We start from the raw sequence: 22215 nt of genomic DNA, 5'->3' as shown, positions 1-22215 counted from the left end.
ATAAGCAAGCTAACATGGAGTGCAGGCTATAATATAGACTATAAAAACAGGTCATGACCGACTAAAACCAGCTACCATGTTCCACAGTGCAACTTTTAAGCTACATTGACGTCACAGTGGCATGCCATCCCATACCACAAAAACTAATTTTGACTTGTCTCAAAGTTTGTTAAAAAAAACACATAAACCATGTTGACAGAAATGTTGTTGCATTGGAAATCTGCGAGAGCAGCAGCTACACATTTGCCCCCTAGACAATTTAACTTTTGTTTTTGTTTTTTTGTAATGCTTTATTTTGTATTTTGTCTTTTATTTTGGGGTTGGGTTTGTTTTGTTTTATTTTTTAGTTATGTATTTATTTATTTCTATTTATTTTATTTTTGTTTATGTTTTGGGGTGGTTTGTTTTGTTTTATTTTTTAGTTATGTATTTATTTATTTCTATTTATTTTATTTTTGTTTATGTTTTGGGGTGGTTTGTTTTGTTAGTTTTGATTTTTCGTTTTATTTTGTGTTTTGTTTTGGGGTTTTGTTTACATTTGCCCCATAGAATTTCAATGTAACTATCATTGTTACTATTTTGATTTTTTTTTTTTTTTTTTGTGGTTTATTTTGCTTAGCTTTATTTAAACTTGTAATTGTGTGTGTTTGTAGGTTTCTAGTGTTCCTGAGGGTCCCACACTAGAACTCATGGAACAGGACTCTAAAGACTCTGCACAAAGCAGCACCACATCCATCTCGACAACTGACACAGTCAGCCAACCTGAGTACAAGGTACCAGGACATCTCTCACACACACACACACACACACACACACACACACACCTATCCACCTATCCTGTCTTGTCCCGTTCCTTTTTATGCTCATGCACAAACAACACATGAGTATCTATATTTGTCCACCTGCCTTTGACATGTAACAGTAGCCTCACAGAACTACTCTGTTTGAATGTAAAGATAACAGCCTTTGTTCTCACGGTGTATCCTCTCCTTTGCGTGTCACTAAGCCAGGCAGCTGCGCATTTAGAGAGCATTTATGACCAAGACAAAGAGACCGTGGAGGTCTTGAAAGGGGGTTTTGTGGGTTGTAGCGTCTGGGTAAGTCACTGTTGACCACAGACTCATAAATACTCACACACACATGCACAGGTGAGGAAACAACAGGGCTGTTGAAATGATCCTGATTGATTGAGAGTCATGCTCAGACAAGCTCAGTGTCAGAGGTTTCACTTGTGTCTCAGTCCAGCTCTCTAAGTGCTACAGAGCATGCGTTTGTCCTTTTTTTTGTAACAGGATCAAATAAATCTGTGCAGTGATCATGTTAATTGTCCGTCATTAAAAGGGATCGTTCACTAATAAATTAAAATCTGCGAGTTGAAACCTGTATGATTTTTCTTTCTCTGTGGAACACAAAGAAATTATTTAGCAGAATGTCCAGGCTGAAAAGGAACAAAAAGGACTGAAAAGCACCATAAAACTAGTAATGAAGAAGCCATATTTTCAGATAGCTATGTGTAAGGAACAGAAATCTCATATGCCATTTTTAACTGAAATTTGTGACTCCTTCCTGTTCAAATCTGGTACAGGTTTCAATGAACAATGAACTCATGGTGAACTGTTTCATTTACATTTGTGCTCCTCAGGATAATAAAGGCTTTGGTATTGGAGAGTTAGTCTGGGGCAAGATAAAGGGCTTTTCTTGGTGGCCAGGGATGGTGGTGACCTGGAGAGCAACAGGGAAGAGGCAGGCCTCCCACGGCATGCGCTGGCTACAGTGGTTTGGCGATGGGAAATTCTCAGAGGTAACAAACAAAACAAAGGGTTTTAGAATACCAGAAAACTGCAGTACTTGATACTAATAGCAGTTAGGGCTGTGCAAATAATCGAATGCATTGATCATGCGCATCTCAACAGTAAAGCCGGTTCTGTGATTAGTAGTAAATCTCCATAGCTGCTTTCAAATGGAGAAGCATTTACTACACAGAGCCGTAGTTCACTTGACAAGCTACGCAATATCACGTTCATTATTGCTGATGTATCGCCTGCGATAATGAACGCGATATTCAAAACACACTAGAGCTAAAACACACTAGTGCATGCTAATCTTGGTAGCAGCATGGTAGCAACATGCCAACAGCATGTTAATCATGTTAGAAACATGACTAGCAACATGCAAATCATGCTGAAAACATCTTAGCGACACATTAATCATGCTAGAAACATGCTAGCAATATGTTAATCATGTTAGCAACGTGATAACGACATGTAGCAACATGTTAACAACATGCTAATCATGCTAACAATGTGCTAAAACACACTAACAACATGTTAGTCATGATAGCAACATGCAAACTTGATAATTATGTTAGAACCATTCTGGCAACATGCTAATCAAGCTAACAACATGCTAGTATCATGCTAATCATGTTAGAAACATGTTAAAAACATGCAAATCATGTTGTTAAAATGATGTTTTATTTTTTTTAATTTTTAAATGTTTTGAAATTTTAGATTTTTTATTGTTTTGTGTAGGTTTTCTTTATCCAACCTAATGTTTGTCATGGCTTTTTTATCTAGTTGAAGTTATTATTTGATCCTGAGGTATCTCTGACATTACTGGTTTGAACCACAACTCTGCTGTTATGTGAATTTTTAAACAAATGTGCCTGAAATTTACAGTTTCCCTCTGAAGCTAATTACTTGAATGTAATAAATTAATTAACATAAATTCACAGCAAAATTGCTTATTGTTATGATGTATAAAATTAAATTAAAAATAAAGTCATATTTTCTGTTGTTGTACATCGTGTATATTGTGTGTATACTGTGTAAATTACATACAGTCAAACCCAAAATTATTATTTTCTGTTGTTGTACATCGTGTTTTTTTTTTGTGTTGTGTGTAGGTTACATTAGTCCATGTATGTAAGTGAAGATAGCTAAATAAAGTAAACTACGACATGTTATACCCAAAAAATTTCATATAGTGGACTACCAGTAAAATTTATAAAAATTTGTGACCAAAAATTTTTCAGACACTTTAATCTGACCATGTTTTGCATAAGTGTTTTTTCTTTAATTGCTAATGCAACTTTTATACACCACAGACTGAACAGAATTAAACATTCCTTAGTAATTGTTTGACCTAAATTGGTATTATCTAATTGTGTACTTAAATTTAACAGCTGACAGCTATTCAATCAAATTCATTACATACCTTTCTATCAAAGTCATCTGATGTTATCAAGATGAATTTGTTCTGACGCAGTTTAACTCTGAGTTCCTGTCATATTTTATTACCATTTTCTAAACTATAGCAAATAAACTGATAATGTGAGAAATATTGAAGGTGTCTAAATAAATTTTGGGTTTACTGTATACACATAAATATATAGAGAGAGTAAATTTTTTTTACCATTTTCTAAACTATAGCAAATAATATATATATATATAGTTTTTTATTATGTTATATGTATATTTTTAATTTTATGTCAATGTTTTAAAATTCAAGCATTCTTGCCTTGAACCCCGGTTCCTTTCTGACCCTGGTGTCATGTGTATCTTGCAGGTGTCTGCTGACAAACTCGACTCCATCACAGCCTTCCCAAAGTTTTTCAACCAGTCATCCTACACTAAGCTGGCCTCCTACCGCAGAGCGATCTTCCAGGCCCTGGAGGTGAGAACAGATATCAATCTATGTTCATTTTTTTATAACACTAAAAGACAATTGTACCCTATGGGCAGTTAGACACAACAATGCAGTTTACAACATCTTTAGTACATTTAATAGAGGATAATTATACAAATTTGCACCTGCTGTTCCGAAAACTTGGAGCATGAGCTTTACTTGTACATTCTGAGGTGTGTATGTGTTTTTGTGTGAGATAAACGGGAAACTGGGCAAAAACTCATCTGGAAAGTCTGGAATTCCCCAGAGGTTCCTTAATTATCTCTCTGTGAATCGTATCTCCTAACAAACTTAACAAAAGCATCCAAGTCCAGACATGCACCAGAACAACAGGACTGGCTGTGCTTTACTTTCTCTCCCTCTCTCTCTCTCTCTCTCTCTCTCTCTCACTATCTGCCCCTGCTTCGCAGTCTATACAGCATGATTAATATCTGCAATTTATCTCCATTTTATTTTAGACACAGTACACATAGTTGATTTTATTCCACTTGAGACTTACATGGATGGCTTCTGTTTTCTTACACTTACTCTGACCTACTGTTCTCCCGCTGTCCGTGTGTCCTCAGGTGGCTAGTATACGAGCAGAGAAGACTTTTCCTCCAAGTGAGTCAGACAGTCTTGAAGAACAGATAAAGCCCATGCTCGACTGGGCTCATAACGGCTTTCTGCCCAAAGGTCAGGAGGGCCTGAAACCCAGAGAGAACGCAGGTGAGCACTCGTCATATGACTCTCTTTTAGAACTCACACCCGATCCTTTGTAAAAAAAACTACTTGAGTAAAAAGGTTCAACTTGGGGTCAAATATAACACAGTCAAAGGCTTATGACAATGGCTTATGTTTATCATGAGGACTGTTTAAATGCCAGTGCATTGTATTACAAAATATTGATCCATGTAGAATTTATTTTAACCTACCCAAGAACATATGCTACAGTTTTGATTCACAAGTAAGGCAATTCTGGCTGATCATTTTTTTTGTGTTTTGGCCAATAACTGATAGATGGACAGTATTAAAATTCTGTACTGTTTTGTATAAATACAATTATAATAAAACACTAAAGACTAAATCCGACATGAATTTAGGCATCACAGCATTATGATGTACAGCATGAAAATGCATACTCATTTTAAGATTTGATAAAGATTTAACAATATTATAGAATTTTTTGTGCTTTTAAAGATTAACTTTGGGTGAACATTAGATGAAGGCAAAAGTAATCTACATGTAAAAATTCAGAAAATGAGAAATATTTAAAATAAATATATGCCAAAAAATGTATGCTTTTCTAATATTGGCCAGCAACCAATGTAGTATTGATATATCATGCCTTGAGATGAGTTAGTTAAAAGCAAAAATGGATTCGAAAAGTGAAGTTAGCTCTGAGAAAAGCTCTAGCATCAGATGCCACTTAGTTTGTTATTTTGCTATTAATGCAATGACATTCAGACAAATGCTCTTTTTATGGTTACTGAATACACAAACTATCAAAATAAAAGACAAAATATCAAAATAAAAGGGTAATGTGAACCAACATGACACGTGAACAGACAAACCCATAAAAACACACTTAAACCGTTAAAGTGGTTTCTGCTGGCAGAATTTCAAGCATTGCCAACTTGTTAAGTCATATGAAGTGTTAGCAACAGGAAAATAATGTAACTTGTTGGTCAAGTTTTTCTCCAGTTATCAAATTGGGAATGTTATGAATTCATTTGTAGTCTCACTGTAGTTGAGCTCCAAGACTGTGGCCTATTTTTTTAAGATTACATTTAACAGTGTTATTAAAATATTTGTGTTTTTTAATAGTTGAGCTCCAAGACTGTGGCCTATTTTTTTAAGATTACATTTAACATATATTCAATATCAACAGATACCAATCCATTAAATTCTAAATAAAAGGGTAACATGAATCAACACAAGACATAATTTATATATAAATACATATGGGGTATATATATATATATATATATATATATATATATATATATATATATATATATATATATATATATATATATATATATATATATAATATGTGGAACCTTGTGAAGAAAAGGTGTTTATGTTTTGTGGAACTCTATGGCTGTCAAGTCTTTGTGGTATTGCCTCAGGCAATAGGGTTCAGTCAGGTACTGGCAGCTTACTCTCTCACACTCACCGACTCAGTGTGTCTGATTATAAACCTCTGTTGGGATTCATTCAAGCTGGTTCATCATAATTAAATGTTTATACCTTGAGTTTTTAGGAGAACACTTCAGGATGGACTGCACAATGGCTTCAGAGCCTTCAGTGTTTTAAGCTGAAACCTCTTATCATTCAAACACACAGAAACCAAAACTAAACACTCGCATATGTATTTTTGTGTATTTCCTGAATGTTTCTGGGAGATATCAGGGCATTTCTAAGAAATTTAGTTCTCAGCTTCTTAGAAATTTGAAGAACATTATCTCTTTCCCTTTCTTCTGGGAAAAAACTGTGAGTAATATATCAGTTCAGTGACCCTTTTACATGCCAAACGTATTAATATAGGCAGTCATGTTTTCTATTCATTTTATATGACAGTGAAATTTGTGTTATTTAGGAGTACTTAACGATAAAGAATCTTAATTAGTGGAAACTTCATACTTTATTACTTATTGACATGATATTAACTTGAGGCAATATTCACAAGCTGAGCTGGTGCACACATTTGTCAGCAAGGTTTGCGGCGTTTCATCTCATTTAAAACTTTCTGGTTGAAACTTATCTATCAGCTATTTCTTTTTTTGAAAATCGTGCCAAGAGTAAATGCTTACATGAAGTGGATACTTAAAAAACCTAGGGCTATTTAGAGATGTTTCAGTTTAGCATCAAGACACTGAAAATAATCACTGCGGATGAGAAATGCTTACATGAAGTGGATACTTAAAAAACCTAGGGCTATTTAGAGATGTTGGAAATAGCATATCTAATTACTTTATAACTTCATAGATCCCTGGCTTTTTCCCACAATGATTACAGATGTGCTTTGTCTAACAGCTGCCTGTCTGCTTATTCATGAGCTGTATTTGTCTTGGATAGTTTCTCGATGTCAGGGTCATAATTTGCCACAAAAAAAAAAAAAAAAAATGAAATAAAAAAAATGAAATTGTATTTTAAGGGTGTTTTAGGGTGTGTTTTGTTTTGTTTTGTTTAATTGAACTCAAGTTCGTTTCCCCTCTTGGTGCAGATCTTTTTGGCAGTTGTGACCAAACAACCGCACCGAGACCCAGCTGAAGAGGTGGTCTCAGTGCGCTTACAAATGAACTACGGTATAATTCATGTGAATATGACCCGACCTCGATCCGACCCAATTGCAGAAATCATGCTCAGAAACAGACAGCTCACGCTTATTGTGCTGTTGTTTGCATTTCAATGACTTAAATCACTTGTTTTTAAACCACAATGCTTAAAAAGACATGTAACTGATGAGTTTTTGTGACCATGGCGCACAGCAGTGTTGCGTGAGCATGATAAATAGGCTTTCTAAATAGTTTGCGGCAAAAATGCGGACCATGTTGGGGAAAATATTAAGGAGATATTTGAATTATTTATTAATAAATAAAGTGTTTTAAGAGTCAGTGTCACAAAGATCATCTCATCATTGGACACACCTTTAGAAAGAAATGCATCTTTACGGATTACATAATAATAAGAGTTTTTGATTTAGATTGGAATTATTTCGTTTTGTAGTCATTTATAGCTTTCTGTAGATATATTCATCATTATCTGTGAGGAAAATATTTGCTGAGTTTTCGTGCATTGTTTTTAAGTGCTCCTGTTCAAGACCAAGATGGCAAGCGCATCCTATTTGTTTTCTTTATTTTACAAAAGCACAAAGTTTTCTTGATATTGTGAGTGCACACAAATAAAAATAGACCCTTTACAGTTCCGAATTATGTTTTATTCTTACCTTTATGAGCAAAAATGACGGCGTATTTAATTTGTTTCCACTGATGTCCTGAAGCGCGCTTCAGCTTCCACTCTCAGCACAAATGATTGGATATGCGCCTAATAGCGCACATTTATCTAGGTTAAATGTTTAAACTAACATTGTGATGTTAAAAAATGCTTTAAGTATTTTATATCTGTAGATTTTATTTTCAGCAAGTCGTAATTACAACATCGTATGACATTGTCACATATGATGCTCATAAGTTTCTTCATATTGCGTTAGTATCTGATAACACCAAATCATTAAAAGAATAAAATTTGCACTATGAAAGATCTCCATGATTAGTCTATATTTGCACTTCCTGTTTTCCCTGCTTGATCATTTCTGTCCAATGAATGGATGACCTTAGCACACATGTGGTTTTGTCTACAGTTTCTGGTTCACTTGCAAAAAAGGGCAGTGTAAAAGCGAACCGCACCAAACAACAACAAAAAAAATCAACATTGTATTTGGTCCGGACCAAAGAAAGTGAACTAGCGGACTTTCCTGGTGCGAATACACCCTTATCTTATTTTGAGATTATTACGATTTTTTTGTAATTTGGCTTTATTTTCACAGCGCCACATTTCCCCCCAAATTTGTATTACTGTAATTGTTAAAAAAATAATAATTAAATGAACCTGTCTGAACACGACATTACCATGAGGTAAATTTGCATTAATATTAATAATATAAAATAAATAATTGAATATATATATTCATTATAAATAGAACGAGGCATCAGTTTACTGTCGGGGATTTGTCGTACTGTGCTGTACTCGTATTTTGAATGTAAAATTATTGCAATATGAAAGTATATTTAAAAACTTTAATGTTAGGTGGGATTAATTGCGATTAATTTCGGAAAAAAATAGTGTGATTAATTAGTTAAGTATATTTAAAAACATTAATGTTAGGTCAGATAAAGAAGAAAAAAAAAAAAAAAAAAAAAAAAAATATATATAAATAGCAACACAAATCATTTTAAAATTACAGTACAGAAATGGGCGTTTAATCATCATAATGTTAGGTGGGATTAATCGCAATAAATCATAATGGTCTTTGTTCTTTGTTTTCTTCATGCAAAATATATATTATTTTTTTCTTCTAGAAAATAAGTTTAAAAGTCACTGTGACCAAAGTATCTATTTTTTACATGTTTTCTCATTTATTTATAACATGTTTTCTCATTTATTTTATGTAGTAATGCTATAGGGATTAGCCAGCTGCTGAAGTAGTTCTCACAATACAGTTGCTTTTTTATCTAAGTACCTGATCTATGAAATGTAAATGTCATTATTTACAGTTCATGTGTGAGCATGTTTGATTGTAACAGTGAGTAATATAAGTCTACTTGTGTCTCTTCCAGCTGAGTATTGTGTTTTTCCTCTGGCCTCAGAGAGCTCAGCGCTGCTGGACTCCAGCCCTCCGGAGTTCCCCCCCTCTGCCAAGAGACCTCGTCTCAGCCTCTGTAAGGCCAAACCTGGCACTGAGGACGTCTACAGCAGAGGTTAGAGCTCACACATGTGCTGTTCACGTGTGACTGCTGCACACCAAATGTGATGTTAAAGGATTAGTTCACCCAAAAGTGAAAATTTACTCACCCCATAAGACTTTTCGTCTTCAGAACCCAAATTAAGATATTTTTAATTAAACCAGACATATTTCTGTCCATCCATTTAAAGTCTAGGAGTAGGTAATAAAATGATATAGCTTTTGAGTTTCGTGAAGTAAGTAAATGACAACAGAATTTTTTTGTTTTTGAATGAACTAGCCCTTTAAATGACACATGTGAATGCAAATGATTAATTGATGTCTAAATGGCCAAATTCCTGTATGAAATCATGTGGTTTTTTTTTTGTTTTTTTTGCAATTCTGAACAATTAATTCAGCCATACAAACCTTTTCAGACAATATTTGCAATATACTTTTGTTTAATTGAATAGCATTGGACTTCATTGAGCTTTAACTCTCTTGTGTTCCTCATGACTGGCAATTCATCTACTTTTCAGAACAAATGGTCCATGAAGTTTTGAAGAATCACAGAAGTATAGAAGGTATGTAATGTTGCTACCTGTTACAGGTACTGCCTTCACCCATTAAAAAAAACACATTAGGAGCTATTCGCACAGAACTTTGGCATAAAAAAACCTGAGGTGTTGTGCAGTGGAATGAAAAATGGCAAGGTCTTAAGAAAGGTTTTTTATAAGTTGAACTAGCCTACATTTATTTAATGGTTTATATAATTTGGACAAGGTTACATGAATTGTTTTTTATTGTTTGATATAGCATGTTTTTATTTGATGTCAAAATAAATGTATATCCTAAGCAGTGCGGTTGAATGGAAAAACATGCTCCGTCATAATGCATTGGCACCTCAGGTGATCCAAGTTTGAGTCCTGGCTCCAGGCCCCTTCTCTTTACTGTTCTCCTCTGTCTTCTCCTGTTATTTCTGGCTCCTATACTTATCAGCTACCATCCAAAACATGAAAATAATTACCATCTTACTTGTATCAGCCAGAATATTGGTACATCTCTATTTTCATATTTTCTATCCAAAAAAGCACTAATATTAAAATTAGCACTAATATCTGGAAAATATACAACTATTATGTAACTCGATCATAGCTATATTCAAAGACATACTTTTGTTGTAAAGTGATGGTGTAGAGTATACTTTTATGTACTGAACACAAGCTTTTATCCAAATCAATATGTAATGTTCGTAAGATTTTATACAATATTTGTAATATGTGATTTCAGTTTTATTAGACAACTAGATCAGAAAGCAAGCTGGAGAAAAGGAGAAATGCAGAGAAGATATTAATTAATAAATTTTTTGCAAAACACTTCTCATTGGTTTATTATTTTTTAGCCCATTCTTATGGATGGTTGCAAGAACAAGTTACTCTTATATTTTGACCTAGCCATCTGTCAATATGCTTGATTTTCTCTTGTTTCAGAGTTCTGCCTCTCTTGTGGAAAGACGAGAGTGGCGACCTTCCACCCGCTGTTTGAAGGAGGCCTTTGCCTAACATGCAAGGTAAGAGTTGACATTATCCTCCAGATTCTCAAAACACAACTCGAGAGTCTGGGAACGTGGATCTCTAACACGCGCTGACATGATTGCTCATAAAAGTGTCAAACAACAGCACTCAATCCTTACACCTGGACACCAGTATTGTATCTATTGATTACCTTAAGGGGACAAAGGAAGTGCCATGCATGTATAGATTTCACTATAGATCATTTCCATCAACGCTGCATTATCCTGTTACACCCTGTTTGCAGCAACACGATACACTGCTTTGGGATTCTGGTTGGTAGGACACTTAGCTAAGCCAGTTATTTACACGTGTTTTTATCTTTGCATGTGTCAGGATGTTTATTTGGAAATCTCCTACATGTATGATGATGATGGCTACCAGTCGTACTGCACCGTGTGCTGTGGCGGCAGAGAGGTGCTGCTCTGTGGAAACGCCAACTGCTGCAGGTACGAAACTGAATGCATGCTTCTCACAAACTCGTTCTTGTCCCACAATCTCTTACTCAATCTCGCTTTTCATTTCACTAGCGGCTTGGCATTTCGTCACACTTCACTTCCATAACGGCCCAACCATAAACCAATCCCCCACCCCCCGCTATCTCTGAGCCGTTCAGATATTTCTCTTCCTCAGCATTGACATATTGGTTTTCTTTAAAGGCAGAGTGTGTAATTTATTTACCATTAGCCACAAACTGCTGCCAATCTGCCAATTTTCTGACAAATTAGAATAGTGGCATTATCAAATTTCGCCCTTTAGTTATTTCAGTGGAGGGCTGCCAGTTTTGATGAATCAATTAAACTTGTTACACTGATAATAACATTATAAGCAGTTGTTGCGTGTTAGAATAATGCAGTTTTATTCTAACTCCATTTTTCAAACCTAATGCAGTTGCAGGTACAGTGATATATTTACTCTTTTATTTGGGCTATCAATCAATGAAACATTTCAATCATATAAATGACATAGTATGCTGATTATTTGAAAATAATCATTCACCGTTGTTCAAAAGTTTGGGCCCAGTAAGATTTTGTAATGTTTTTGAAAGTAGTTGCTGATTTTATTTGATTATGTATTTTTTTGTATTATTACAATTTAAATGACCATTTTTCTATTGTAATGTATTTTACTACATAATTTGTTCCTGTGGCAGCAAAACTGATTTTTCAGCTGCTCTCATGAAAAGAAAGTTTAAAATTTATTTAAAACAAAAATCTTTCATAACATTTTAAATGTTCTTGCTGAGATATTAAAACTTTAAAAAGAGATTAAAAAGTTTTTTGTTTTTTTTTCTAGTTTGAAGCTTTGGCTTTTCAGACTCAGAAACAAAATCTATTGTTTTAATAGTGTTACCCCATAATTTTACCTTACAAATGGCTTACACATCAAACTCAAATAGTAAAAAATATTTGAAAAAAGTACTCTTCACCTTTAACACCATCCGTTTCATTTGCCTTTTTAAAGGCTATCTTTGATCAGTGTCTGTGCTCGCAGGTGTTTCTGTGTGGACTGTCTGGATATATTAGTGGGAGCAGGAGCGGCCAACAGCGCTCGTGATCTGGACCCATGGCGCTGCTACATGTGTCAGCCTCTGCAGCAGTACGGCGTGTTAAAGAAACGCCACGACTGGAGCCTGAAACTCCAAGAGTTCTTCGTCAATGACAATGGACAGGAGTTTGTGAGTCTCACGTTAACCTTTATACAGAGGGAAATACTCTGCTTGCAAAACTGTAGGTTTTTAGTTATACATTATATTAACTTTCATTTTCTTTCAGGAAAGTCCAAAGATTTACCCTGCAGTCCCAGCAGAGCAGAGACGTCCAATCAGAGTCCTTTCACTGTTTGATGGCATTGCCACAGGTTAATATGATATCTCTTTGGATTCTATATACTGTAATTACCTTTTCTGGGTAGATTATCAAAATTAGTGATTCACAGATGTCAGTCATATATATATATATATATATATATATATATATACATATATATATATATAATGTGTGACTTTATATTATATGATAGGATATGAAAACAGAAAAATGCTGATTTATAAAATGTAAAAAAAAAAAAAAAAAAGTATAAAAATTAGTTTCTCTCAAATTACATGAATAAATAAGTCTATAAATAATACTTTAAAAGATTATTTTTCTTTAAAGAAAAAGGGGGTGATTTCAATACTTTTAATTTTTATTTTTGTTTTTAGTTATATGGGGTGATTTCTGATGGTTTATATTTTGGGGAAGTTTGCTGAGGCCCCCTAGTGGGCCCCAGACCCCCATTGCACCATTGGTATTATATATATATATATATATATATATATATATATATATATATATATATATATATATTAGTGCTGTCAAAATTAGCGTGTTAATGCATGCAATTAATTTTTCCAGTATAACAGCGTTTAACATATTTAACCAGGGCTAGGGTTGGCCACCCTACTCACAACTGCTGCTTCTGTCTCTTTTTTTTCTTGACAAAAATTGTGTTTATTTAGACGTGCAGAATGTCTTTATGAAAGCATCAAACAGGAGACTTATCAGGCGTGCACTCCAATTTGTCTCAGTGCCTGACGCGAGTCAAAAGAGCATGACAAACGGTAGAACATCAGTGAACTGCGGTTAGATGAGATGTTGTCAGGCCATACTGTGCTTGTAATGTGCTCTTCAACTGCACACACAAATGCACCGACGTGCTGTATATCATTTCATATTAAAGCGCAATTATATATAAAATGTTGTGAAAAAACACAATGCGTCAGATCTGTCACGTTTAGCAGCGGCAGCTCTTAAAGAAATAGCAGCCAAAAACCTAATAACCCAGCTGCTGTGATGTCTGTTAACCAAATAACAAAAGAAAAAAGTGAAATCAATCAAACTTTTATAGTTTCAAGGATTCATCTATATTTAATTTAGAATTTAGTGTTGGATAAACTTTATTCAATTTCTGTATATTTACTACTTGCTGAAGAGCACAGCTAGCTAAATATGACATTTATTATAATGCGTTTTATGAGGATTGTTTTAAGTTAAATTAAAAGTTATTTTTTAAATTCTAAAAAATGGTAAAATTGATAGCTCTCATTTATACTGTAATGTTGATTGCATATAATCAAATGTCAGTTTCATAGATACATCAGCATTGGTATCAGTAGCTGCGTTTTCATTACCCTTCAAATTGCGTAAATTGAAATTGCAAATTAAAAATACGCCTAATAGAAACGCGTCAATTTCGCAAAAACTCCCATATATCACAAAAAAGTTTTTATGCTCACTTGAAGTGGTTTTTCAGGTAATTCGAAAAATAAATATTTAGCAAAATTGCAATGGAAAGTTTTTTTTTTTTCATTTACAGGTAACATGGCGTATGGAAAAAGTCATATGATCATTCTTCAATGTACTCTAACCTCCATGAAAAGATGCTTAGACAATTTACAATGCACACATCAGGGGTGCATTACGGCTCCAACACAGCCACCGGAGTTGATCTCGGCCACTCTAGTCAGTGCTTGCGTTTATACAAGCTGCACCATGCACGTTTCTGAAGCAGCTCTCCTTCGATTAAATATAGACAAAATCTGTCAAAATCCATTGCCATGACTTATCGTGAGAGGAAAAATTAGGTTTTAGTCACATAACATTGGTTAATGGAAATATCGTCATTTCACAATACTTTTTTTATTGACATTTATAAAATATCGCCAAAGTTTTGCACAAATCTGTATTGGAAACAGATGAAAAAGATGCCACTAAACAAATATGAAAATATATTTCTTTATGTTGTTTGTATATTGAATATATATATATATATATATATATATATATATATATAGGGCACTAGTGATTTTGAATGCTAATCAATCAGATTTTCTTAATTTTTATTTATTTTTTTATAGACTTGGGCTTTAAGGTTGATGTGTACATTGCATCAGAAGTATGTGAGGACTCCATTTCTGTGGGAGTTGTCCGGCATGAAGGAAAAATCCAGTATGTGCACGACGTACGCAACATCTCCAGAAAAAATGTGAGTTAACAGTTATCTGTTTCTGGCTGCTCCACCAGTTCATCTCTGATATAGATATTAAAATGTAAAGTTGTGTTGTGCAATATTTAGAGTCTTTAAAATATTTCAGCAGTTTGAGCTCTTTATTTATTGTTTTGTCTTAAAACTCAACAAAACCCTTTTCGGTGCCACTCTCTATTTGATGTTTTCACTGAAGACTATTTAATGATTGTTCAGGTCTGTGAGGTCAGAGTTACTGCTGTTTTTACATAATCAGGGTTTATATTAACCGAGAAAGCCCCAGACCTCAAGAAGACTGAGAGAGACTGATTGGCGCCGTCACCTCACAGGCCACACACACCTGGCCCAAAGTTATTTGTTTAGTAGTGCATTGCTTGTCCCAACAGCGCTTGATAAGGCTAATGGCCTCACCTGAGTCTGGTCTTTGTCGTCACACCTCCAAGTTTCTGTTTGGCTTCCATTATCTCTCCAGCTCACATTCAAACGCTCAGACATACAAAGGGAGCAGCAAGTTGTCTTAAGCCTTAGTGACGGAACACAAAAGCGCTTTCTCCCTTCCTAAATCCCCTCTCCTCAACTCATCCATTCACCGCCTCACCCTCCCATTCAATCACTCATTCACTCACCCATTGTTGTTGCCAAGCTGGATTGGGCGGGAGCGCAGAGAGGGAACGCATGAAAGGACTCTTGTCGTGGAAGAAAAGAGAGAAGGGATATATTGGAGGGGGTTTTTGGGGCCCTGGGTTGGGTTATTTATGAAACACTGAAAGAATGAGAAGGCCTGAAAAGAGTCCAGCTGCAGACACGCTCTCGCACTGGCACACACAGATGTGCCAAGGGTAAAGATGTACACAGGCCATTCCCGAAGGTGTCTGAAGCATGGGTTTCCTTCAGCAGAACAAAAAAAAAAAGTCTAATTAAATGCCACCTTTGAACTGATAGTGACTGATAGTTACACCAAATTACTTAGATCTGTTCTGGGAGTTTCCTTATCAAGTAACTCAAGGAACAGTATCGGCCAGGAAAGGTTGCACTTCACTTTGGAACCTTAAATGTTTTCAGAAAAGTAGGAATTCAAAATAGAGTGCAGTAGTTGCATTCTGAAAGTTAAAATACCATTCATTTTCGCCATGGGGGATTTATTATTAATAACTTATAAACCATTAAAGAAAGACATACGGTGATCTACAGGGTTGGTAATGGATGATATATGGTCATGCTGAACCCATCAGCCTGCATTTTTCAACTTTTTATTTTAAATAATCATATTCAACAATGGAATTCCTGGTGAAAAACTACATTACCCATGATTCTGTGAAGAAATCTCCTCCAATCAGAGAATCATGACAAGCTAATCATGCTAAAACAGCTCTCAGCGACTTCCAATTCCCACTAGACATGCGAATCTCCCTATTCTCTCATAGTGCTTAAACATTTTTGTGAGAGTGTGTGTGTGTGTGTATATATATATATATATATATATATATATATACACACTACTGTGCAAAAGTCATAGGCATGTTAGTATTTTCACCCCAAAAATGGTGTTCAGACAGTTATTTATATGTTTTGTTGTAGTGTGTCAGTAGAAAATATCAGTTTAAATGTCCAAACATTCATTTTGCCATTAATTTTAATAATAATCTAGTGAGATTTTTGAATGCACAAGCAGTCTGACAACAGCCGGCGCTCCACATAGAAAACTGATCTCACCATCATCGAATCTGTCTGTGATTACATGAAGAAACTGATGAAACTGAGACTAACTAAATCCAGAAGAAGTGTGGTCGTATCTCCAAGACGCTTGAAGAAACCTACCTGAAAAACAATGTGCAAGTGTACCTGTACAAAAGCTGTTTTAAATGCAAAGGTTGGTCACGCCAAATATTGATTTGATTTAGTTAATAGAAGTTAATTGATAAATAAAATCCATTTATGACAATATTATTGAAAGCATCCTTACTTTACAGCATATTAACACAAGTGCCTAAAACTTCTCACAGTACTGTAGCTTTGGAGGCAGGTTTCTTAAAATGTCTTGAAGACATTGCTACAGTTCTTCTGGATTTAGTTAGTCTCAGTTTCATCAGTTTCTTCATGTAATCACAGACAGATTCGATGATGGTGAGATCAGATCTCCATGTGGAGCGCCGGCTGTTGACAGATTGCTTGTGCATTCAAAAATCTCACTAGATTATTATTAAAATTAATGGCAAAATGAATGTTTGGAAATGTAAACTGATAATTTCTACTGACACACTACAGCGAAAGATAGAAATAACTGGCCGAACACCATTCTTTGGGGTGAAAATACTAAGACTTTTGCAAAGTACTGTATATGAATATATATATCTAAAAATATATACATCTAAAAATATCTCGTTTCTATATATATAATCAAGATCTTTAATCCATTTCTCTGATGTTATGTCATTGTCATTAGCAGTGCTTCATGGGATTGTAATTTTTTCATCATTAAAGCCATTACGTACACAGTCTTAACTGAGTCTTTACAATCTTTCTGTACCTACCTGTAATCTTTTTGATTTTCAAATACGTTTTTGCTTTAAATCAAAGGTTTGTAATGTGATCCATCTCGTAGATGGTCCGTTTGGTTCATGGATCGTAATTGTTAATGAATACTTTTCAAAAGGCCTTATCGGAAAAATAAATCCTTTATTGGAAAAACAGTTTTGGGAAAAATACTTCCAGGCAGCTGAAAAAGTGGGTGGTCACTGCTGCACTCTGTAATAAAACGTTGGGAAAAGAACTGATGGATTTTGGTGAGGTGAATGTGTGGTGCAGCTGTGCTAACACTAGATGGTGCTGTTGTGTTGCTCAGATTGCTGAATGGGGGCCTTTTGACTTGGTGATTGGTGGAAGTCCCTGTAATGACCTTTCGATTGTCAACCCTGCCAGGAAAGGCCTGTACGGTAAGACATTATAGCTCTTATGAATCTTATTAAGGGAATCTTTCATTTTCCTACACAAACCCCTTGTAGATTCTATCATTTGTTATAATTATTACATGCTGTTTCATAACACATGAATTATTATGGTGATGTGTTTACAAAATTTTATTTAGAGTTATCCATTCATCCATCCATTTTCCAAAACTGCTTATCCTCTGTAGGGTTGCATGACGGACATGTAGTTTTGTAGCTTCTTAAGTGGATTTGTGCCATCAGACATATAATGTTAGTTTCAGTTTTAATTACTAAGACAGTAAGTAAGGCTTTACTTCTAAAGCAAATAGTAAAACAATGTTTACAAAGTGCTTTACAGCAGTGGTTCTGAACCAGGGGGTCAGGTCCCACTAGGGGACCTCAAAGCAAACTTTCAAGGGGCCACAGGATGACTTAAATTAGTAATATGTAATTATTAATAAAATGTATATTAATATATAGAAATCACAAAATGCATTGTGGCTAATTTAAATATCAAAAAATCAATTGGTGTTTTCATAAAGACAGCAGAAATAACGGAAGAGATCTCTTACCATTTATTGGGGGCCTTTGAGTCAAAAAGGCTGAGAACCACTGATTCACAGAAACAAAAATGAATGTTTTGGAAAATTTAAACAATAAAAAAACATAAAATAATTGAATAGAACTAAAGGAATAATTTATTAGCAGAATAAAAGAAAAATATAGATTTCACTTATACATTTTAGAATTTTCATATTTGCTTTGTCTCATCTTTATTTATTTGCACTAATTATATTGAACCCAAACCATATCTAAGGACCATAATCCCCCAGAAAACCCTAGCAACCACATAACAAGATGCTAACAACCAGTCAGAGTCCTTTAGCAACCACTTGGAATATAAAACATATCAAAATATGCACCATTTTGTGTTTAGAGGGGACTGGGCGCTTGTTTTTTGAGTTCTACCGCCTCTTGAGTGAAGCCAAACCGAAAGAAGGGGAAGACCGACCTTTCTTCTGGATGTTTGAGAATGTGGTCGCCATGAGCGTCAATGATAAGAGAGACATCTCACGATTCCTGGAGGTTTGAGTTTTATCAGTGGTTGCTGTTGTTAGAGATGGATTGATCTGGTCGATTCTGATTTCAGTGTGTTTTTGCGTATCTCTAGTGTAATCCAGTCATGATTGATGCCATTGAGGTATCAGCTGCACACAGGGCACGTTATTTCTGGGGAAACCTGCCAGGAATGAAGAGGTATTTGCCATCTCATCTTCCCCAGTTCCTCTTAAAGGCAGGGCACGTTATTTATGTGTTTGAATGTTTTGGATGAGGATGTATTTGAAAATGAAAACATGATATGTACTTTATGCAAGTTTGAAATGAATCTGCTTTCTTTCAGACCGCTGTGTGCGTCTGGGATGGATAAATTAGAGCTTCAGGACTGTTTGGAACATGGCCGTGTCGCTAAGGTATGTTAAGTGTAAAGCCAACAGGCCTCTGTTTATTCCGTTCATGACCTTGAGCAGGCTGTACCAGGAGAAAAACTTTCAATCTATCTCTGTGTCTTTAGTTTGGTAAGGTACGCACCATCACAACACGATCCAACTCCATCAAACAGGGCAAAGACCAACACTTCCCTGTCATGATGAACGGCAAAGAGGACATCCTGTGGTGCACTGAGCTCGAGAGGTGAGTTCGCAACAACAACAACAAATGGAGTTTTTGGAGTTTTTGTTTATATTTAGAGTTCTTGTGTTTTTTTGTTGTGTTTTGTTTTGTTTTTGTTTTGAATTTAATTTATTTTTTTTTTAAAAGTTAAGTTAAATTAATTTAATATTGTCAGGTGGTGTAACCAGCAAGTAAAATGTAACATATTCAAATTTCAAGGTACAATAGTTTTTAAACAAATAATATATTATTAATTATCATACTTTTCTTTGTACCATATGACATTTTACAACTAACCTTGTCATGTCATAAAAATGTCAAATTATCTACAAATCTACAAACAGTCATGAAGATCTGCAGTGGTTATTTCTGATACAATTTCCTGTTTTGGGTTTCACTTGAGTTGGACAACGGTTTTTAAAAATCATTTTAATATTTACCGAACTGTTTGAGTAGCCTATTTAATAAAGTTTATTTTCAAGGATTTCTTTCATTTAATGAGTCGTTTCCATTAATCATGATATCAGGAAAGTTTTTATCACCCTGATTTTTGACTTTATGCCTTTTAAAAGTCAAAATGAATTTTAAATTCATTTAAAATTTCATTCTAATAAATAATTTAATTATTCAAGTCACTGTGTATTGAAGTCCATTCATATTCATAAATTGCATTTTTTAGTATTGTTAATTGAATTATTAATAGATTAAGAAATATGCGTCACATAATTAACCAAAAACTCTTATTTTCTCCTTCTCAGGATTTTTGGCTTTCCTGTCCATTACACTGATGTGTCCAACATGGGCCGTGGCGCCAGGCAGAAGCTACTGGGACGGTCCTGGAGTGTTCCTGTAATCCGGCACCTGTTCGCCCCATTGAAGGACTACTTTGCCTGTGAATAACACATGTAGTCCGTGATCAGTTAGTCCAAAGTCACACAACAAACACCGTAAAGTACAAAACCAAATGTCCTCAATAAGGAGCTCTTGGAGACTAGCTAACCTCCACATTTACAAGACGATCTCAGCTTTGCAAAGACGAGCTGAGACGTTGAGCTGACTTGAGGACGTGGGTAGTCTTGACCAAACTCAAGGTAGACACTGTGTTGTGATGCTTAGAGTGTCACTTAGTAGAAACACGTTAGCTTTTGTACTAGCCATTTTTAAATTGATGTGCCTGTCAAGATCTTTGAAACTGTCAGGGTTCATCTCGACACATGCAGGTAGATGTTGTCCTTTATTATCATGAGAAAAAACTAATTACATTGACCATGTTGCCTTAAAATCTTTAAAAAAAAAAAGATAAAAAAGTTCTAACATTTTACAGCTGATCTGGCAAAGGAATGTACAAATCTACGATTTTTTTATTATGTAAAAGAATCAGTGTACTTGCATGTGACGCATTTCCATGGTATTGTTGGTGTGAGAAAAATACTTGAAATCTAGCAATGCAAACGTACAAACACCAAGCTGTGAGCCCTTAGAAAATGCATTTCAAAAGATGCGTGAAAAGAATCGATGCCCCGTTCGTGTTTCACACAGCCTACATTACCTAACGTTGCACAATAACAGTATAACCAGAAGGTGTTTATTAGCAGAACTCGAGGGCATTAGCCTGCTAAACATTACACGATTGTTTTCTTGACAAGTAATTTGTGTCAAATAACTACTCAAGATAGAGATCAGTGTACTGTATTTTAACCTTGAAATTAATGTTTACACTTTAAACTTTAACACATTTCAACATGTTTTTAAAGCTTTCTTATTATACCTTGAATTTTGTTTTAGCTTGACCTCTATGAAGAGGGACTGGTGTAAATGTAACATGTTAGCTCTATATGGGTTTCTCTCAGAGAGAGGCTTTCATTTGTCTTTGAAACTGTTGTTTTTAAAATTTGCTGTTGCTACACACAATAAGAAACGCATTGTAGCTTAAAAGTGATGCCTCATCTGTCTAAAACACTTCATGTGTGGTGCCTTTTGAAGAGAACAGATACAGCCTGCCATACGGGGGGTTGCGAAGAAACTTTCTGCTTTTGTTTGATAGACCTAATGCTGTAACACAAACTGTTTTATACGTCTAATTGTATGCTTAATGTAAACTACTGTCCAAACTTAAAGCTTGAAGACCATAAAGTAACCTTAATTCTTAATTAATAAGACATTGAACAGAAAAATAGTTGGATACTGCATGTAAATTACACTCATTTGTCCTGTACACATCTTGACAGGCAAAAATGTATGTAAAAACAGTGCAAAGATGTGCTTACTGTCATTTTATTTTCTTAAAGGTTTTTTCTTGTAGTGTAAACAATTTTGATATCATAGCCTTAATATTTTGCTTGTAGATCTTTAAATTTTATATATTAAGCTGTCTTTTTACTTGTTTATTTGGTAACAATGAACATGTTTATCTATACCTTTGAACATTAACAGTGCTTTTATACAGTCCATTAATATTTACTTTATTTTTATACTTTTGTTTTCTTTTAGTTTTTTTTTTGTATACATTTAATTTTTCTTTTGGGACTTATGGTATAAAACTCAAACAATAACCAAAAAAAAAAAATAAATGTTAGTTTCCTGAGCAAAACCAATAAAGACAGACTCCAAAGCTGTTTGTGCTTGTGTTTTGTGTTCGGTGTCTGCTTTTAATTGTGTGGTTATGACTGGGGATCATATCTACTGATTTGAAATTAATTTAATCATAAAGGTTATGTTTTTAGAAGGAGCTTTATAAAACTGGCTAAATTCACTTTTATCAGATGTATTTAAATGCATCTAAATGCCTTTACATCTTTAAATGTCCAGGAAAATATATATATATATATTTTGTCCAATTAAATGCTCTCTAAAACTAAAAGGTCCAATACCACCTGCACATCATGAATCATTATAAAACAGGTGATTA

At 34.7% G+C, this 22215-nt stretch overlaps 1 protein-coding gene across 1 annotated transcript in view; it reads left to right on the top strand.

Moving 5' to 3' along the window:
- The window catches only part of LOC109074407 (DNA (cytosine-5)-methyltransferase 3B-like), a 34878-nt gene extending 12960 nt beyond the window's left edge, over positions 1-21918 (top strand). Inside the window, 17 exon segments of the mRNA XM_042750826.1 lie at positions 654-773; positions 1643-1801; positions 3568-3675; positions 4254-4395; positions 9009-9149; positions 9652-9696; positions 10603-10682; positions 11020-11132; positions 12178-12361; positions 12459-12547; positions 14568-14709; positions 17552-17642; positions 18574-18722; positions 18808-18893; positions 19039-19108; positions 19210-19328; positions 20066-21918. Coding sequence (XP_042606760.1) covers positions 654-773; positions 1643-1801; positions 3568-3675; positions 4254-4395; positions 9009-9149; positions 9652-9696; positions 10603-10682; positions 11020-11132; positions 12178-12361; positions 12459-12547; positions 14568-14709; positions 17552-17642; positions 18574-18722; positions 18808-18893; positions 19039-19108; positions 19210-19328; positions 20066-20207 — 1980 coding nt within the window. The 3' untranslated portion in view covers positions 20208-21918.
- Positions 21919-22215: the final 297 nt, after the last annotated feature.

Source organism: Cyprinus carpio, chromosome B23 (genome assembly GCF_018340385.1).
Source record: "Cyprinus carpio isolate SPL01 chromosome B23, ASM1834038v1, whole genome shotgun sequence".
NCBI classification, from domain to species: Eukaryota; Metazoa; Chordata; class Actinopteri; order Cypriniformes; family Cyprinidae; genus Cyprinus; species Cyprinus carpio.
The sequence above is the reverse complement of the archived record's forward strand: the minus strand, read 5'-3'. Positions and strand labels throughout refer to the sequence as shown.